The following is a 19021-nucleotide window of genomic DNA, read 5'->3' as shown; positions in this document are numbered from 1 at the left end:
ACTAGGGTTATCCCTACTCCCCTTCTTGAACAAGGGAACCACATTTGCTAGCCTCCAATCTTCTGGCACTACTCCTGTAGACAACGAGGACATAAAAATCAAGGCCAATGGCTCTGCAATCTCCTCCCTTGCTTCCCAGACAATCCTAGGATAAATGCCATCAAATGGGTATCTTTACCAGTGAACCTCAGAGGCCTCACAAACTTATTTAAACTCTCCACCACACATTGAATTGTGTTTGAAATCTCATGGTCAGTATACCTTTAAGAGTGATGCTCATGATCATTGCTGTATCGTAGCATGTGACCTTACGGTATAAAAGTCAAAGACTCCATCTTACTTGAGATCACGTGTGGCACGACAGGCTAATGAAAGCAATCTGCTGTTAATAACCGAATAGTTAATGTGAGCCCAAATATTGATGTGCCCATGAATGTAATATTTGTATATCTTATTGTGCTGTAATACATGTCTGTTGCATACTACATCATCTATATGTTGTCTTCTATGTTATGAGGATAACATAAGCATTGTTGCATCAGAAAAAAACATTCTACTAAATAGAAATTCACCCTTCGTACCCGCTCTTATTGACTAATAATCACTATTGACTGGCATGCTTTTCCAGTGTTATCTCACCAAAGTTTGCTTTAAAATTAAACATAATTGTATTTGATACAGGAATAAAGGAGTCTACTGTCAATGTGATAGAATTCAAAACCAAAGCATAAATCTTACTGGGTCTTTTGTTTCTTCTTTCGAGATATATTACAAAGCTTCTTCAATAGCAGGACTAACAATGTAGTAAACACGAAGAACAAAGACAACAGCAAGATCATCACATCTACACAATAGTAAACATACCACGGAAGTTTGTAAGATGCTGAGCGTAAATGTGGCGCCCCTTTGTGTCGCGCAACATACTCAATCCAGAAAATTGCTCTCTCCATTGGAGACTCAGGTTGGTCTCTGTGGAGAGCAGAGAGTTTCTGCATGTTCTCCCGATAAGATGTGTTATATATAACCTCATTAAGTGCCTGCAGTAGATCTGTTGACTGCATGGTTGCAATGTTCATCACTTTTGCTGCACCTCGGACTTCAAGTCTGAGTAAATTATCAAACTGGTCGAAAAGCAGAGGCATGCCAACTATTGGCACCCCATGATAGATGGCTTCATAAACTCCATTGGTGCCACCATGAGCAACAAAGACTTGTGTCTTTGGGTGTCCTAGTAGATCATTCTGAGGGATCCATTTTGACAGTAATATATTATTTCCAATATTGGGAGGGATCTCTCCATCATACCTCCAGATAATTTTCTGAGGCACTTGAGCCAAGGCCTCTGCTATTTTCATTGTGATATGCATTGGCAAAGAGTTGACAATGGTCCCCATTGACATGACAATAATCCCATGTTCTCCTGAGGACTGGACAAATTCTTCAAACTCTGCCTCTAGAGGTTTGGATGGTTTGCACTGGAATCCTCCAACATAAACGATATTGGGCATGGTGGGTCTTGGGAATTCAAATATAAAATCTACTCTCATCAGCCACACATCTGCACTGAGAAGAACAGTCTCAACGTCTGTGTCTGGGCCCAGATAGCGATGGCAGAGATCATTGTACATTGGCTCAACTAAATTGTTTAACATGAGTGTTTGAAGCAGATTTTGACATACGTTTTGCGTTCTTTGAAGAAAACTCATTTTATCTGTCAATCTGGAACCAGGGGTTGGGACAAAAGACAGTGGTGATGGGGCAGTTAAAAACTGAGCTTCTCCAGTAGTAACCCATCGGACATTGTACACCATGGGGATTTTGAAATAGTAAGCCACGATTGAACCAATAGGAAAAGCAGGATCGGTCAGTACTAAGTCAAAGTGGGCAATTTCCAGTTGTTTTAACAAATGTTTGTTTTGAAAAATTGCAATAATACACTCTCGCGACCATGAGTGACAATTGTGGAGAAAAGATATAGTTTCGTAATGAAATGCAAAAGAGTAATAACCATTCTGTAAAGCTTCCAATGCGTTTTTTATTAAACTCCGGATAACCTCTGCACTGTTATTATCTCCAGCAGCTCTGTGCACTCCAACCATAATGGATTGATATAGATCAGGCTTCTCTTTAATGTACAAAGTTCCTGGGAAATGAAGCACAGAAATGTTATGTCCACGTGGTTTCAGTTGTTCAATTAGAATCCTCATATTGATCCAGTGGCTTCCATCCACAGGAACAACCAGTATATTAGCCCCTTGAGTAATTGAGCAAGATAGGATGAAGAAGACACTGAGTGTGAATGCAATCTGGAACCTACTTTTCCACGCAAGACAATCCATATTGTGAGCAAATAGCATCTGGATCCTGTTGGATAATTGAAAAGAAATGTTGTATAACATAAGATTCTGTGCAATAATAAAATAAGAATATGTTTAGACCAATGTGAGGTCCTACTATGTTTCCATAATGCTGAATTACCTCAAATTTCCCTTCCCTGAATTCCCTTAGAGCCCCAAATATACTGATGTCATTCTTGAATTTACACAGTCCTCTACAGCAGATAATTCTGGAGATTTATACCACTCTGAAGAATTTTATGCTTTTTCTAATCTGATGACCGTGGGTTGTGGACTCTCTAGTGGGGAAACAGCCTCTCAGCTTCCTCCCCAGCGAACCCTCAAAGAATGTCATATTCGCAATAAGATTAGTTTCAAACTTGAAGTGAAATATAAAACTCTTCTGGTCAGCTGTTACTGATGAGTCAAATCTCTGAACTCAGGAATCAACCTTGTGAAACTTTGTTCAACTCTGCCTAAGGCAAATTAGTTAGGTAGGGAGACCAAAACTGTTTTCAAGGAATGATTATTGAACCTCTCCAGTGTGGAAAGAGGTCATTTGGCCCATTCGGACTACATCGACCCTCCAATCAGAATGCCATCCAGATCCAGAAGCCCAATTCTGTACCGTAACCCTGTATTTACCATGGCCAATCCACCTAACCTGCACATTTTTGGACTCTCCAAAGTCGATTATTAATATTGCAAGTCTTCTTCACTCACTGTAACTATTTTGCAATAAAGTGTAATTGCTCATCACCAATTATGGCTGGACACAGATTGTAGGATTGGCAATTTGATGAACGACAAATTTCATTGCAGTGAGGGAAGAGGTGCCATTCACTGAAGTAGTAATCTATACTTTCAATTCAAACGTGGATGGAGCACGCAGACCTGTCTAAAGGAGCAGGGCACTCAGTCTGTGAAATACCTGCACTCTGCGAAAAATCAAATTATCATGTCACAGTAAAAGATAAAAATTTGTTAGCGAGTATTTTACTTGTTTATTTTTTGAACCTTTTTTTAACAACTGTAAGTGATATTGGTAATTGTAAGGTTACTTGTAGTTGTAAAGCTTATTAGTATTTATTATCTGAGTATGCAAAAATTTAGTGGATGGAGCGTAATGTGGGCAATTTTGGAACTGGAGTTCTGAGGTTCCTGATGCATAAATCACAAAAGGTTACTAGGTTAGTACAGTAAGTGATTAGAAAAGTGAGTGTAATGTTGTAATTTATTGAAAGGGGAAAAATAATAGAAGTATGTGCAACATTTGGTTTCATGCAAACCTTGATAGTAAAATAAGACTCAGATCAGTAAAAGAGAAGACATAAGTCTAGAATGAGCATGTTGGAGAACACTAGAGAGCTGAAGTTGAGAACATGCTATATACAGATATACATAAATGAATGTTGCAATACATTACAATTGGGAGAGCCTTATTTAGGTAGCAGGAGCTGGGGAAGAAAACTTGAAAAATTGAAAGTAATGTTAAAATAGGGTCAAAGGGGCACAACTGAATAAAGAGTACTCCATAAGCAGGGTAGCACCTCAGATATAATTGAAGGTGCATTTGAATAAATGGGAGGGTAGGGTTCTGGAAAGGCAGACAATACTTTGGAAGACTTCAAGACATAAAAAGAGGACACTGACTAATGAGTCTATTCTGCCATTGGATTTGCAAGAGTATTTATCTCGGAATTTAAAATTCTTCTGCACATTGTCCAGGTCTCTAGGAATGAGGAACAAAGAAAATTTACAGCCCAGGAACGGGCCCTCTAAGCCTGAGCCAATCCAAATCTACTGTCGCCCAATTCCTAAGCATCTATAGCCCTCTGCTCACCACCTACTCAAGCATCTGTCCAGATGCACCTTTAATGAATCTACCGTGCCTGCCTCTACCACCTCTGTTGGCAATACGATCCAGGCACCTACCACCCTCTGAGTAAAGTACTTTCCACGTGTATCCCCCTTAAACTTTTCGCCTCTCACCTTGAACATGTGACCTCTCGTTATTGAATCCTTCACCCTGGGAAAAAGCCTATCTCTATCCACCCAGTCTCTACCCTCCATGATTTTGTAGACCTCAATCAGGTCCCCCTTCAATCTCCTTTTTTCTATCGAAAACAGTCCTAACCTACTCAACCTCTCTTCCTAGCTAGCATCTTCCATACCAGGCAACATCTCGCAAACCTGCTCTGCACCCTCTCCAAAGCATCCACATCCTTTTGGTAATGTGGCAACCAGAACTGTACACAATATTCTAAATGCGGCCGAATCGAAATCTTGTCCAATTTTAACATGACCTGCCAGCTCTTACACTCAATACCCCGTCCGATTAAGGCAAGCATACCATATGCCTTCTTTACCACTCTATCCACCAGTCACATGAGTACCTGCCACGTACAAGCTGCCCGGCTCACAGGACAACTGCATACAACCCTGTCATGGTAGGCGCTGCAAGACGTGTCAGAGTGTGAGCATGGATACACGTGGGGACACCTCCCACCTTGCACATGGCAGGTACTCATGTGACTCAGCCAACATTGTCTATCTTATACGTTGCAGGCAAGGATGCCCTGAGGCATGGTACATTGGGGAAACCGAGCAAAGGCTATGACAACGGATGAATGGGCACTGCACAACAATCAACAGACAGGAGTGTTCCCTCCCAGTTGGGGAACGCTTCAATGGTCCAGGACATTGGACCTCGGACCTTCAGGTCACCATCCTCCAAGGCGGGCTTCAGGACAGGTAGCAGCGAAAAGTGGCTGAGCAGAGGCTGATAGCTAAGTTCGGTACCCATATGGAGGGCCTCAACTGGGACCTTGGGTTCATGTCACATTAGGTGACCACCATTGCACTATACACACACACACACAGACACATATACACAGACACGCACACAGGCACACAAGCATCCTGTCAGAGACTTAGACCACTCGACACTCATGCACACACATATACACTCTCTCTCACAGACACTCACAATCCCCCATCCCAAACACGCACACACACTCCCACACTCACACGTGCACCCCTCACAGACTTAAGACACTCTACACTCACTACACACACACATATACATTCTCTCTCACACTCACAACCCTCAACCCAGACAGACAGACACACAGACAGATATAGACCCACATGCACACATATATTTTGTGGGGTGAATTTGTACTTGCAGAGTTACATTGTACTTTGCTCAAAAACTGCATGAATTCATGTAAAACTCTGAGCTCAAAACTGCATGAATTCATGTAAAACTCTGTTATCTCACTTTTTAGATTAGAATAAATCTAAACATCAGGTCATAGACAGAGAACACAGGGGGCTAACACCTTGAACATATTGTCTAGCTAACACCCATTGTTACAGCTAACCTGAGAATGCAACTTTTAAAAAAAAGGTCTTGTTATTTACACATGAAAGAAGTGAAACTATCATGGTATTTGAACAGATGAAAGACTCAACCGACAATCAGGGTATTTTTCAATGTATAATTTCAGTTACATCACACTGTAAGTGTTTGCTATAAATTCTGTGCCTTAGAATTGTTTCCTCCACAATCACCTGATGAAGGAGCGGTGCTCCGAAAGCTAGTGTGCTTCCAATTAAACCTGTTCCAATTAAACCTGGTGTTGTGTGATTTTTAACTTTGTACACCCCAGTCCAACACCGGCACCTCCAAATCATGACGCTAGAATTAGACTTCCTAAAATGCATCACCTTACATTTACCTGGATTGAACTCCATCTGCCACTTCTCCATCCAACTCTCCAGTCTATCTATATTCTCCTGTTTTCTTTGACAATCCCTTATGCTTTTTGCAACTCCACCAATCTTCATGTCATCTGCAAACTTACTGATCAGACCACCAATGCCCTCCTCCAGATCATTTTGTATATCACAAACAACAGTGCCCCAGCACTAATCCCTGTGGAACACCACTGGTCACCTTTCTCCATTTCGAGAAACTTCCTTCAACTACTACTCTCTGTCTCCAGTTTATCAACCAGTTCTTTATCCACCTAGCTAGAACACCCTGCACACCATGTGACTTCACTTTCTCCATTGGTTGACCATGAGGAATCTAATCAAACGCCTAACTAAAGTCCATGTATATGACATCAACAGTCTTTCCTTCATATACTAACTTGGCCACTTCCTCGAAGAACTCTATTAAGTTGGTAAGGCACAATATCCCCCGCACAAAACCATGTTGCCTATCACTGTTATGCCCATTCTTTTCCAAATATAAATAGATTTTATCCCTCAGTACTTTCTCCAGCAACTTTCCCACCAGTGATGTCAGGCTCACTGGTCTGTAGTTACCCGGAATATCCCTACTGCCCTTCTTGGACAGGGGGAAATACATTAGCAACCCTCTAGTCCTCTGGCACTTCACCTGTGTATAAGGATGCTCCAAAGATATTTGTCAGGGCCCCAGCTATTTCCTCTCTCGCCTCCCTCTGCAACCTGGGATAGATTCCATCTGGTCCTGGGGATTTGTCCACCTTAATATCCTTTAGCCTACCCAACCAATCTTCCCTCCTTAGGTCAACATGATCCAGAGTAAACAAACATCTATTGCTTATCTCAACATTCATCATATCCCTCTCCTCATTTAACACTGATGCAAAGTAATTATCGAGAATCTCATCCATTTTCTCAGGTTCTACACACATCCTTCCTTCTTTATCCTTTAGTGGACTAACCCTTTCTCTAGTTACCCTCTTGCTTCTTATATATGAATACACCACCTTGGGAGTCTCCTTAATTCTGCTCGCTAAAGTTATTTTATGACCCCTTTTAGCCCGCTTGGTTCCTACTCTCCCGATATTCCTCCATGGCCCGTTCTGTTCTTAGCTGCCTGGACCTTATGTATGCTTCGCTTTTCCTCTTGGCTAGTCGTACAATTTCTCCTGTCATCCACGGTTCATGAATCTTGCCTTTCCTATCCCTTATTTTCAAAGGTACATGCCTATCCTGCACTACATTCAACCTATCTTTGAAAGCCTCCCACATATCAAATGTGGGCTTCCCTTCAAATAGCTGCTCCCAATCCCCATTTCCCAGCTCCTGCCGCATTTTGATATAATTGGCTTTGGCCCAGTTTAGTACTCTTCTCTTAGGACCACTCTCAACTTTGTCTACAAAACTTACAGAATTGTGGTCACTATTCCCAAAGAAATCCCCCACTGCAACTTCTACCACATGGCCTGGCTCATTCCCCAACACCAGGTCCAATATGGCCCCTTCCTTCATCGGACTATTGACATACTGCTCTCGAAAACTCTCCTGGATATTTCTTACATATTCTGCCCCATCCAGACCTCTGACACTAAGTGTATCCCAGTCAATGTTGGGACAATTAAAATCTCCCATTACCACCACCCTGTTGCCCCTACATCTTTCTATAATCTGTTTACCTATTTGTTCTTCTACCTCATGTTCACTGTTGGGATGCCTGTAATACAGCCCCAACAATGTAACTGGAGCCTTATTTCTCAGCTCTATCCATTTTGCCTCACTGTTCAAGCCCTCCACAGTGTCCTCCTTTAGTACAGCCGTGATATCATCCCTGACCAACAATGCAACTCCTACCCCCTTTTACTTCCCTCCCTGTCCTGTCTGAAGCATCTATATCCTGGAACATTTAGTTGCCAATCATGCCCTTCCTTCAACCAAGTCTCTGTGATTGCAATAATGTCATATTCCCAGGCACCAATCCAGCCCTAAGTTTATCTGCCTTACCCACCATACTCCTTGCATTAAAGTATATGCACTTCAGGCCACCATTTCTTTTGCATTCATCTGCTCTCTGCCTACTCTTCCCGTTAATAATGCTAACTTCATGATCCTTACAGTCTCTAGTTTCCACATCACTGTCTACTAATCTTCTCTTCTAGTTCCCAGTCCCCTGCCACATTAGTTTGAAACCTCCCCAACGGCAGTCGCAAAAACTCCCCAAGGATGTTAGTTCCAGTCTGGTTCAGGTGTAGATCATCCAATCTGTAATATTCCCACCTTCTCTTGAACCGGTCCCAATGTCCCACAAATCTGAACCCCTCCCTCCTACACCATCCCTCGAGCCACATGTTCATCCTACCTGTTTTTTCACTTTTACCCTGGCTAGCACGTGGTACTGGTAGCAATCCTGAGTTCACTACCTTTGAGATCCTACCTAACTTCTCTCCTAACTCCCTGAATTCTGCTTTCAGGACTTCACCTCATGTTTTACTTTTATCATTGGTGCCTATATGCACCACAACAACTGGCTGTTCACCCTCCCCTTTCAGAATGCACTGCAGCTGATCGGTGACATCCCTGACCTGAGCACCTGGGAGGCAACATACCATCTGGGATTCTCATTTTCGGCCAGAGAACCGCCTATCTACTCCCCTTACAATAGAATCCCCTATGACTATGGCCCTACGACCTTTTTCCCGCCCTTCTGAACAGCAGTGCCCGCCACGGTGCCATGATCCTGGCAACTGCTTCCCTCCCCTGGTGAGCCATCTCCCCCAACAGTATCCAAAACGGTATACCTGTTTTGGAGGGAGATGACTGCAGGGGACCCCTGCACTGCCTTCCTGTTCTTTCTCTTTCTTTTGGTCACCCATTCACTGTCTCCCTCAGCAATTCTAACCTGCAGTGTGACCAATTCACTAAACGTGCTATCCACGACCTCCTCAACATTGTGGATGCTACACAATGAATCCATCTGCAGCTCCAGAGTCGTCATGCGGTCAAACAAGAGCTGCAGCTGGACACACTTCTTACAAGTGTAAGAGTCAGGGACGTGGTTGATGTCAAGCAAGAGGCACATGCCACGGGTCTGAGGTCTCCTGCCAATGTAAGCCTTAGCTGGATATCAACTAAATAAAACCAAACAATGCACTTAGATATATGAAAGAAAAAAACGTTACCAGGGTTCTTTTCTTCTGGTTGGGGGGGGTGGGGGGGGGGGGAGGAAATACTACACATGTAGTATCTCGGGTTTAGTACTGCAGCCTCACAGCAGCAGGGTCCCAGGTTCAATTCCAGCTTCAGGAAACTGTCTGTGTGGAGTTTGCATGTTCTCCTGTGTCTGCATGGGTTTGCTCTGGTTTCCTCCCACAATACAAAGATGTTCAGGTCAGGTGAATTGGCTATGCTAAATTGCCCATAGTGTTAGGTGCATTAGTCAGAGGGGGGTGGGTTACTCTTCAGAGGGTCAGTGTGGACTGGTTGGGCTGAAGGGCTAGTTTCCACACTGTAGGGTACCCAATTTAATTTTCCTGCATTTGACCCATTGCCTTGGCAATTGTACTGCTTAAATGTTAAAACTCACACAACACCAGGTTATAGTCCAACAGGTTTATTTGGAAGCACTAGCTTTCAGAACACTGCTCCTCAGGTGGTTGTGGTGTAAATGGTCATTTCAGTTGCATGACACTGTAATCTTTTGCTATAAATTCTTTATCTTATTATCTTATACCTCACAACTACCTGATGAAGGGGCAGTGCTCCGAAAGCTAGTGTTTCCAAATAAACCTGTTGGACTATAACCTGGTGTTGTGTGATTTTTAACATTTAAGCAGAAGTTAGTTGTACACTTGCCAAGGCAATGGGTCAAATGCTGGAAAATTAAATTAGATTCCCTACAGTGTGGAAACAGGCCCTTCAGTCCAACCAGTCCACACCGACCCTATAAACTGGTGTTTTGTGTTTTTTAACATTGTCCACCCCAGCCCAACACTGGCTCCTTCACCTCATGACTGCTTAAATGTTATGACGGTTTTTGTATCTCAACTTTACAGGCAGAGAGTTCCAGGTTCCTACCAGCCTCTAGGTATTTTTTTTCCTCTTATCCCATCTACACCTCCTTCTCCTTACCTTAAACCTATGAAGCCCATCCCCTCCACTGAATTGAATTGAATTGAATTTATTGTCACATGTACCGATCCACAATGAAAAGCTTTGTCTTGCAATTAGTGCAGGTAGATTACACAGTTGAGTAGCATAGATATATAAATAATAAGGTAAACAGTGGCAAAAACAAAAACACAGGTACAGGCGAATATTAAAAGTTTGTGAATCCATTCAGTATAAAACATAGTTATTAGTAGTTATTTAAAAGTATGCGATTAAGTTTAAAGAGTGTAGAACGATTGTAGGAAATAGGAAACTTAGATCTGCACGCAGGAGCTGGCAAGGAGAGACCATAGCTGGCGCCATCTTCATCAAGGGGAAAATCTCCTTAGGCTATGCCCCACATAATTTGACACACCTCAGTCATGTCCCCTTTTCACCCTCAGCTCATCCAGGTAAAACACCCAACTTTGTCCAATTTCTTTTCATAATCTCTCCTCTGATCCCTGACATATCTGGCCACAGCCCACATCACTCGGACCACATCTATCAATGCATGTTTTGCTTTTGCTTCAGGCTTCGGCAGTAGTTTGAGGGGAGAGAGATTCCCGCTCTGTTCACACATAGCCATCATTTTAACTTGTCTTGATTTGGAAGTTGACTGTAGGCCCTCTTGGCTCCTGTGGCGATCGTTCGCGAGGCAATCGGAGCGGCAACAACATGCATGGGCTGTGAAGCCACAATAAAAAAATTTCAAAAAGAACTCACCTCGCTGAAATGAACTGAGATCCTATGTAAGCCCGAAGTGAACACGAGACCCGCAATCAGACACCCTGGGTCTCTGCTGCTTTCAGCTCTTCGCCGCATCCTCTGTGCGATTTAAACTCTCGCCACATTGTGACAGAAAAATGCTGTGCAGAGCGTCTAATTTCAAATCACTCCTAACAGACAAAAAAACGTTGCTAAACTTCCTACATTCACATGAGATGCCAACACTCCCTGGCCTCCTGTCAGGAGTTTAAAAGGAAATATTTGTGTCTTCCTCGCTTCACTCGTAAAAACGTTCCCTCAATAGCTCAGACATTCAGTCTGTGTTTCATGTTGATTTTTGCTGCAATTATTGATTTACTACTTTCCCAAACCCGCATCGATATATTTACAGTATCTTTCTTTACATGTTCCTCTCCGTAATTAAAACAAAGGGGAGGGACAATGGCCCAGTGGTTAGCACTCCATTCCCACCTCGGGCGCTTGTCTGTGTGCAGAATTTGCATATTCTCCCTGTGCCTATATGTATTTCTTCCCACAATCCAAAGATGTACAGGCCAGGCCAGGTGAATTGGACATGCTAAATTGACCATCGTATTAGCTGCATTAATTAGGAGTAAATACTGTATAGGGTAGCTGAATGGTTCTGGTTGGATTACTCTTCAGAGGGTTGGTGGGGACTTGTTGGGCTGAAGGATCTGTTTCCACACTGTAGGGATTCTAATTCTAAATTCTTACAATGTGGACTGAGAAAGGAAATGGGCGAGGGCAAGGTGAGAGTCAAGAATGTGACTCTCTTAGTTTGGATTAGGAATTGGCTGGATGGAAGAAGACAGAGGGTAGTAGTTGATGGCAAAGTTTCTTCATGGAGTGCCGTCACTAGCGGTGTTCCGCAAGGATCTGTTTTGGGACCATTGCTGTTTGTCATTTTTATAAATGACCTGGAAGAGGGGTTAGAAGGTTGGGTGAGCAAGTTTGCGGATGATACGAAAGTCGGAGGAATTGTTGACAGTGAGGAAGCATGTGGCAGGTTACAGCAGGATATAGAGAAGCTGCAGAGCTGGGCAGAAAGGTGGCAAATGGAATTCAATGTAGCTAAATGTGAGGTGATCCACTTTGGGAAGAATAACAAAAAGATGGGGTACTGGGCTAATGGTCGGATACTTGGTAGTGTGGATGAGCAGAGGGATCTTGGTGTCCATGTACACAGATCTCTGAAAGTTGCCACCCAGGTAAATAGTGTGGTGAGGAAGGCATATGGCGTACTGGCTTTTATTGGTAGAGGAATTGAGTTCCGGAGTCCTGAGGTCATGATGCAGTTGTATAAGACTCTGGTGCGGCCGCATCTGGAATATTGTGTGCAGTTTTGGTTGCCATACTATAGGAAGGATGTGGAGGCACTGGAACGGGTGCAGAGGAGGTTTACCAGGATGTTGCCTGGTATGGAAGGAAGATCGTATGAGGATAGACTGAGACACTTGGGGCTGTTTTCATTAGAGAAAAGAAGGTTTAGGGGTGTCTTGATTGAGGTGTACAAGATGATTAGGGGGTTAGATAGGGTTGACAGTGTGAACCTTTTCCCGCGTATGGAGTCGGGTATTACAAGGGGGCATAGCTTTAAATTAAGGGGTGGTAGATATAGGACTGAAGTTAGGGGTAGGTTCTTCACTCAGCGAGTTGTAAGTTCATGGAATGCCCTGCCAGTAGCAGTGGTGGACTCTCCCTCTTTATGGGCATTTAAGCGGGCATTGGATAGGTATATGGAGGATAGTGGGTTAGTATAGGTTAGGTGGGCTTGGATCGGCGCAACATCGAGGGCCAAAGGGCCTGTACTGCGCTGTATTCTTCTATGTTCTATGTTCTAATGTGGTGCTGGAAAAGCACAGCAGGTCAGGCAGTATCCAAGGAGCAGGGGAGTTGACATTTCGGGCAAAAGCCTTTAATCAGAAAGGAACCTCCTGCCAGGAGTTTAAAAGGAAATGTTTGTATCTTCCTCACTTCACTTGTTAAAAATTTTCCCTCAGTAGCTCAGATATTCAGTATGTGTTTCAAGTTGGTTTTTGTGGCAAATATTGATTTACTACTTCCCCAAATCCATACCTATATTAACATTATCTTTCAATGTGGACTGAGAAAGGAAATGTGAGGACTGCAGTTGCTGGAGGTGAGAGTTGAGAGTGTGGCGCTGGAAACACACAGCAGGTCAGGCAGCATCCAAGGAGTAGGAGAGTCCTCGTTTCAGACAAAAGCTCTTCATCAGAAAGGAAATGGATTGGTTTCAAAACAAAGGATCGCAGGCAAGATTACTGCACTTTTTAATAGCAAGTTTAATAGCTACTCTTTATAAATGCTGTATATACTGCTTTTTGTTCAAGCAGTGGGCAGAGGAATACTAAGATAGCGGTAAAGCCCCCATGAGACCAGACCATACGGTTGCTCTTTCATTTGAAAGAGATGGCTGATGGTTGTTTAACTTCAGGTGAGGGGAGAGTCCCTCACAGTAACCTCAGCCAGTGCAGGAATTGAATCTGTGTTGTTGGTGTTACTCTGCAACACAAACCAGCCAAGCAAGCAACAGAGTGAACCAACTCTCTGTGCCATGACAGATTGGTCATGCATGCTTAGTTAATTGATCTGAAAAGTGATGACTAATTATCGATGACAATTGCCTTCTGCCTACCAACAACTATGTGATTGGCTCCCAGGTTGTTGAGCAGCTTGTGGGTGTGAATAGTTGGCAAGAATAGTTGGTGAGAATAGTTGGTGAGAAGCCAAAGGATCTCTAAAAAGAAAGGAGCTGCCCTTTTCTCTGCATAAAACGAAACACCTCAAGCCTGAAGACACCCAGTTTATTTCGCTCATCAGTTCCTGTAGGCTTGAACTTAATCAATATATCAGCGACTTTATTAATATGAACCAGTCACATTGTGCTTCCTGCAAGTGAGTGAAACAGAAACACAGAAAATAGAAATAAGAATAGGCTCTTTGAACCTGCTCCGCCATTCATTATGATCATGGCTGATCATTCAACTCAAAACCCTGTTTCCATGTACACCCTTTGATCCCTTTTGCCCTAAAAACTAGATCTACCCCCTTCTTGAAAATATTGAATCATATTGGCTCAAAACCCTCATATGGCAGAGAATTCCACAGGTTCTTGACTGTCTGGATGAAGAAATTTATCTTCATCTCAATGCAGCCTTAAATGGCCGGCCCTATATCCTTAGACTGTGTCCTGTGTTTTGAACTCCCCAGTCATCAGGAATATCCTTCTTACATTGAGGTCCTTTAGAATGTTATAGGCTTCTATTAGATTTTCCCTTTATTCTTCTAAAATCCGATGAATATTATCTTAACTGATGAAGTCTGTCTTCAATCTGCCAATCCTGCCATCCCAGGACCCTCGGATAATGAGACCAAAACTGCACATCAATATTCAGCTGTTATCTCACTAAGGCCCTGTATAAATGCAAGACATCCTGCTCCTGAACTCAAATTCTATCCCTGTGAAGGAAAATGTGTCATTTGCCTTTTTCACCACTTGCTGTTCCTGCATACTTAATTTCAGTGACTGGTACACAAGGACACACAGGTGTCATTGGACTCCCCCTTTCCCAATCTATCACCATTCAGATAATGATCCACCTTCCTGTTTTTTTTTGTCCCGTAATAGATAACCTCACATTTATCCACATTATACTCTATATGCTGTGCATTCATCCACTGACTCAACCTATTCAAAACACACTGAAGCATCTCTGCAACTTCCTCACAATTTAGCCTCCCACTCAGCCTTGTGTTGTCTTCAAACCTGGAAGTATTACATTTAATTCTCTCGTCTAAATCATTAACATATGTTGTGAATAGCTGAGGTTCAAGCATTGATTCCTGATATACCCACTTGTCACTGACTGCCAATCAGAAAATGTCTCATTTGTTCCTACACTTTGTTTCCAGTCCACCAGTTAACACCCTATCCATCTAAATACACTACCTCCCAACTCCATATGCTTTAATTTTAATGCTAATTTCTTATGTGACACGTTATCGAATGCCTTGAAAGTCCAAATAAACCACAGCCACTGGCTCCCCCTTATCAGTTCTACTAGCTACATTCAGTGGCAGAAGAAAGAATTTTGAGAAATAACCAGTCCTGTCATACCAAAAAGATTATCTCAGTGATTGCTTTGGACAGGGATTGTTGAACTATCTTCCCAGTCACTCCCTCCTCCTTTAAAACTTTTTCTTGTGCCTATATGTATGTGTGCATTAACTGAGCTTTGTAAATGAGTTAAACATTTAACTAATTATCTGTCAATGGTCCATATTTGTTTATTTGTAGCTAGAATCAATTGATTTGTATAAATTAGTAATGCTTGTTAAATACAGAAACCTGATCCATGCTTTCAATCAACCTTGGATCTAAAGGACATGGAAATTGGGAATTCTGCAAAGTTTTATAAAATAATCTTTAATTGTTGTTATGATTCCAAGAGGAACAGGGCTGGATTTTCAGTGAACTACCTCAGTTAGACATAACATTATTTTTGATTTGTTACAGGAACAGAAGTCCACTTAAACCTGTACTACCATTCCATGATATCATGGCTGATCTGTGAATTATTTCCATTTAGCCACCATTGCCGCATATCCCTCATTGTCTTTGGTTAACAAAATTATGCAAGATTTAAAGTTTGTAACCATCCTACGGTAAAATACCATAAGTGGAACAGACTTCCAAAACTCTACTACCTTTTGCATACAGAAGAGCATCCAAGTTTCGTCCATGAATTGACTCATTCTAACCATTAGACTCTGCCCAGCACTTTATAGAATCCCTACAATATGGAAGCAGGCCATTCCGTCCATCGAGCCAACACTGACCTTCTAAAACGCATCCGACCTAGATTCACTCCATCCCTGCATCTCTAGGCTTCCCGTGGCCAATCCATCAAGCCTACATATCCCTGGATACTATGGGCAATCTAGCATAGCCAATCGACCTAACCTGCACATCGTTAGATTGTGGGAGGAAACTGGAGCACCAGGAGAAAACACGTGTAGACACAGTGAGAATGTGCAAACTGCTTACAGACTGTCATCTGAGGATGGAATTGATCCTGGGTCCCTAAAACTGTGACCACTGAGCCACTGTGCCACCCTCTAGACTCCTAACCAACAGAAATAGTTTGTTATTATCTATCCTATCATCATGCAATAATATGTTGAACATTTTGATCATATCACCTTTTAACCATCTAAATTCCAGGGAATAGAATCCCAGGTTGCATTAATTCTTATTATTATTAAGTCCTGAGAATCTAGCTATGTGTTTAGTGAAATCAGTGCTGAATTGTTTCCAAAAGCAGTACATTAAGCCCAAGATAAGATGGCCTGAACTGAACACATGACTACGTATGGTCTTGAGTATTGTAACTTGAACTTTGTAACTGCAGCATAGTGTTTGCTCCTTGGCATTCCAGTCTCCAGATATGAAGGCCAATACTCCTTGAGCCTTTTTTTTTTCCTAGACTTGTCAATGACATTTTAACAGTGTGCTCATAATCACCTAAATCTATTTGGGTCTCAAATATTTCATGCCTCTCACCATTGACAAAGCATATTGCTCTATCCTTTTTAAATGCAGAGTGGATATCCTCACATATGTCTATATCAAAAGCATTCTTGTCACAGTTTTGCATATTCACTTAATGTAACTGCATTTTCCTTTTAATTGTATATTTCCACGTATGCTGGCACTATCATTGTGTTACTGGTAAACTCAAATATGTGGCTCTTTCAGACAGTGAGATAGGAAAATTCATGTGATGCTCTGAAATGTTTCAAACTACTTTGTCACTTTATTCTTAATTAAAATCTCTACTCAGCCCACAGCATCAGATCTTGGGATAACTGGTCTGAAAATCTCCGTTTTCCCTCAGAAAGCTTTTTGTTGCTTGATTCCAGAGCGTCCTGAATCAGAATACCATCATCTCAGTGGCTAAACAGCCATGTGCACATGAGAATCCAAAGATTAATGGAGGCTCCAACAGTCCTCAGAATAACATCACTACTGAAAGTAAGCTTCCACTATCTGATTCTCCCCTATACTGCTTGACAGATTTAATGGAACAAAAAGCCAAAAAAAAGGCAGAATATACAAAATAAAAATACAAAAGTCTAGTCAAAAGTTGGCTTCCCACCTGACTACCAAAACCCTAGCTAGAAAGTTCAAGTGCCTCAAAAGAATCAAAGTTGACATTCTTGTTCATTGCTTCCGTTCCAGTGGTATAGCTCAGCTTAAAATCTTGTCAAAAGTTTTTTTCTGTGGCCAACACTCACAAACCCAAAGACAACTTATTTTTTGACTCTTACCCCAATTTCTCAATGTTTGATATGAATGCTGCTCCAAACCGCAAAATTAATGTCAAAATTCTTCATATTATGTACACAAATATATCTCTAAACTGTATTTCTAATATGTTGGCATCATTATTGATTTTGCTGTCCCAATTAAAGCTCACAGCCTAAGTTGGATTTCAGTATACGCATGCCAAGCAATTCCACAAGTCGCTTTCTGAGCAATGAAATTATTAGTTACTTATTAAACAGAACTGAGATTTTTGTGAAGACAACATACTGCAGATGATATGGAAATCTGAAATAAAAGCTGAAGATATTGGAAATACTTGAAATCAGGCAAACTCTGTGGAGAGTTACAAGTTCAGATTTTGCAGCTTTTTAGAACTGGAAAGTCATATGCATGCAATAGGTTCTAACAATTCTAGAATTTGTTCGATGTTGACAAATACAATTTGTTTTCCATGAACAAGATCCTACCAGTGTGATGAATAACTAGTCAATCAATTTTTGATGGTGTTGGTTCAGGCAAGAACATTGTTGGAGAATCTTGAAGGGTTTCATTCCATTTGAATAATAACAGGGGCTGTTCACTTCAGCTGGGACAACACCTCTGTTGAAGTATGATGCTCATTTAGATGTCAAATTTGGCAGGTTTGTATGCAACGAATTGTTGGATTGAACTCCATTTCCTTCTCAATAAAGATGAGAATACCAGTTGAGCAAAATAACAGGTAGTGGAGGTTTATTCTTGATTTTCCTTTTTCCTTCCTAGTCTATATCCATAATTTACTGCTGTCATATTCCTCATCCTACTTGGATCAATTTTATTCTACTATCCTTAAATCCCCACCTTTCAATAAATTCATCAGCTTTCTGCCCACTTTTAAGACTAAAAAACAATGCATAAGATATTGGAGCAGAATTAAACCATTTGGCCCATCAAGTCTATCCTGTTATTCGATCATGGCTAATATATTTATCAACCCCATTCTCCTGTCTGCTCCCCATTTCCTTTGATCCATTTACTAATCAAGAACTTATCTATCTCTCTCTTAAATACACTCAATGACTTTGCCTTCACAAACGTCTGTGACAATGAGTTACACAGATTCACCACCCTCCAGCTGAAGAAATACCTCCTCACCTCAGTTCTAAAGAGTTGTCATGATGTGGAGGAGCAGGTGTTGGACCAAGGTGGACAAAGTCAAAAATCATGCAACACCAGGTTATAGTCCAATAGGTTTATTTGGAAGCATTAGTTTTCAGAGCGCTACTCCTTCATCAAGTGGTTGTGGAGAATAGGATCATAAGACACAGATTTTATGGCAGAATGTTTGCTCCACTACCACTCTATCTGTGCCTCTCAGTATTCTTCAAGTTTGAATGAGAGCCCCCCTTCATCCTTCTACACTCCGTCCTGTACAGACCCAGAGTCTTCAACTGTTTCTTTCATTTCTCCTTTTCTTTAAATTTAAATTTTGTATTTTAAGATGGCGCCAGAGAATCGTGATTTTGTACACTTTACACTGTATTGCTGTACTTGAGTACAAATGACAATAAAATCCAATTCTAAAATTTGGAGTGCCGTTTGTAGTTTTTCCAATCTAAAGAAATGGTCCCAAAAGAACTTTGGAATTTTACGTTTTGGATGCTTGTGGTGATGTTATTAAGAAAGTGAATGCAATGTTACACAG

The 19021-nt window shown here is 41.7% G+C and overlaps 1 protein-coding gene across 6 annotated transcripts in view; it reads right to left on the bottom strand.

Moving 5' to 3' along the window:
• Positions 1 to 96: 96 nt before the first annotated feature.
• The window catches only part of LOC122540945 (UDP-glucuronosyltransferase 2A1-like), a 38352-nt gene continuing 19427 nt past the window's right edge, over positions 97 to 19021 (bottom strand). For 2 of the 6 annotated variants that reach the window (XM_043677281.1, XM_043677280.1), the window contains exons 2-3: positions 10965 to 11137; positions 97 to 2364 (exon numbers count right to left, since the gene is read on the bottom strand). In XM_043677281.1, coding sequence (XP_043533216.1) covers positions 735 to 2357 — 1623 coding nt within the window. In that variant the 5' untranslated portion in view covers positions 2358 to 2364; positions 10965 to 11137 and the 3' untranslated portion in view covers positions 97 to 734. The remainder of the gene's footprint in view (positions 2365 to 10964; positions 11138 to 19021) is intronic. The other 4 variants (XM_043677282.1, XM_043677283.1, XM_043677284.1 and 1 more) reach the window with 3 other exon arrangements.

The sequence above is a fragment of the Chiloscyllium plagiosum genome, chromosome 36, assembly GCF_004010195.1.
Source record: "Chiloscyllium plagiosum isolate BGI_BamShark_2017 chromosome 36, ASM401019v2, whole genome shotgun sequence".
In the NCBI taxonomy this organism is placed as follows: Eukaryota; Metazoa; Chordata; class Chondrichthyes; order Orectolobiformes; family Hemiscylliidae; genus Chiloscyllium; species Chiloscyllium plagiosum.
The sequence above is the reverse complement of the archived record's forward strand: the minus strand, read 5'-3'. Positions and strand labels throughout refer to the sequence as shown.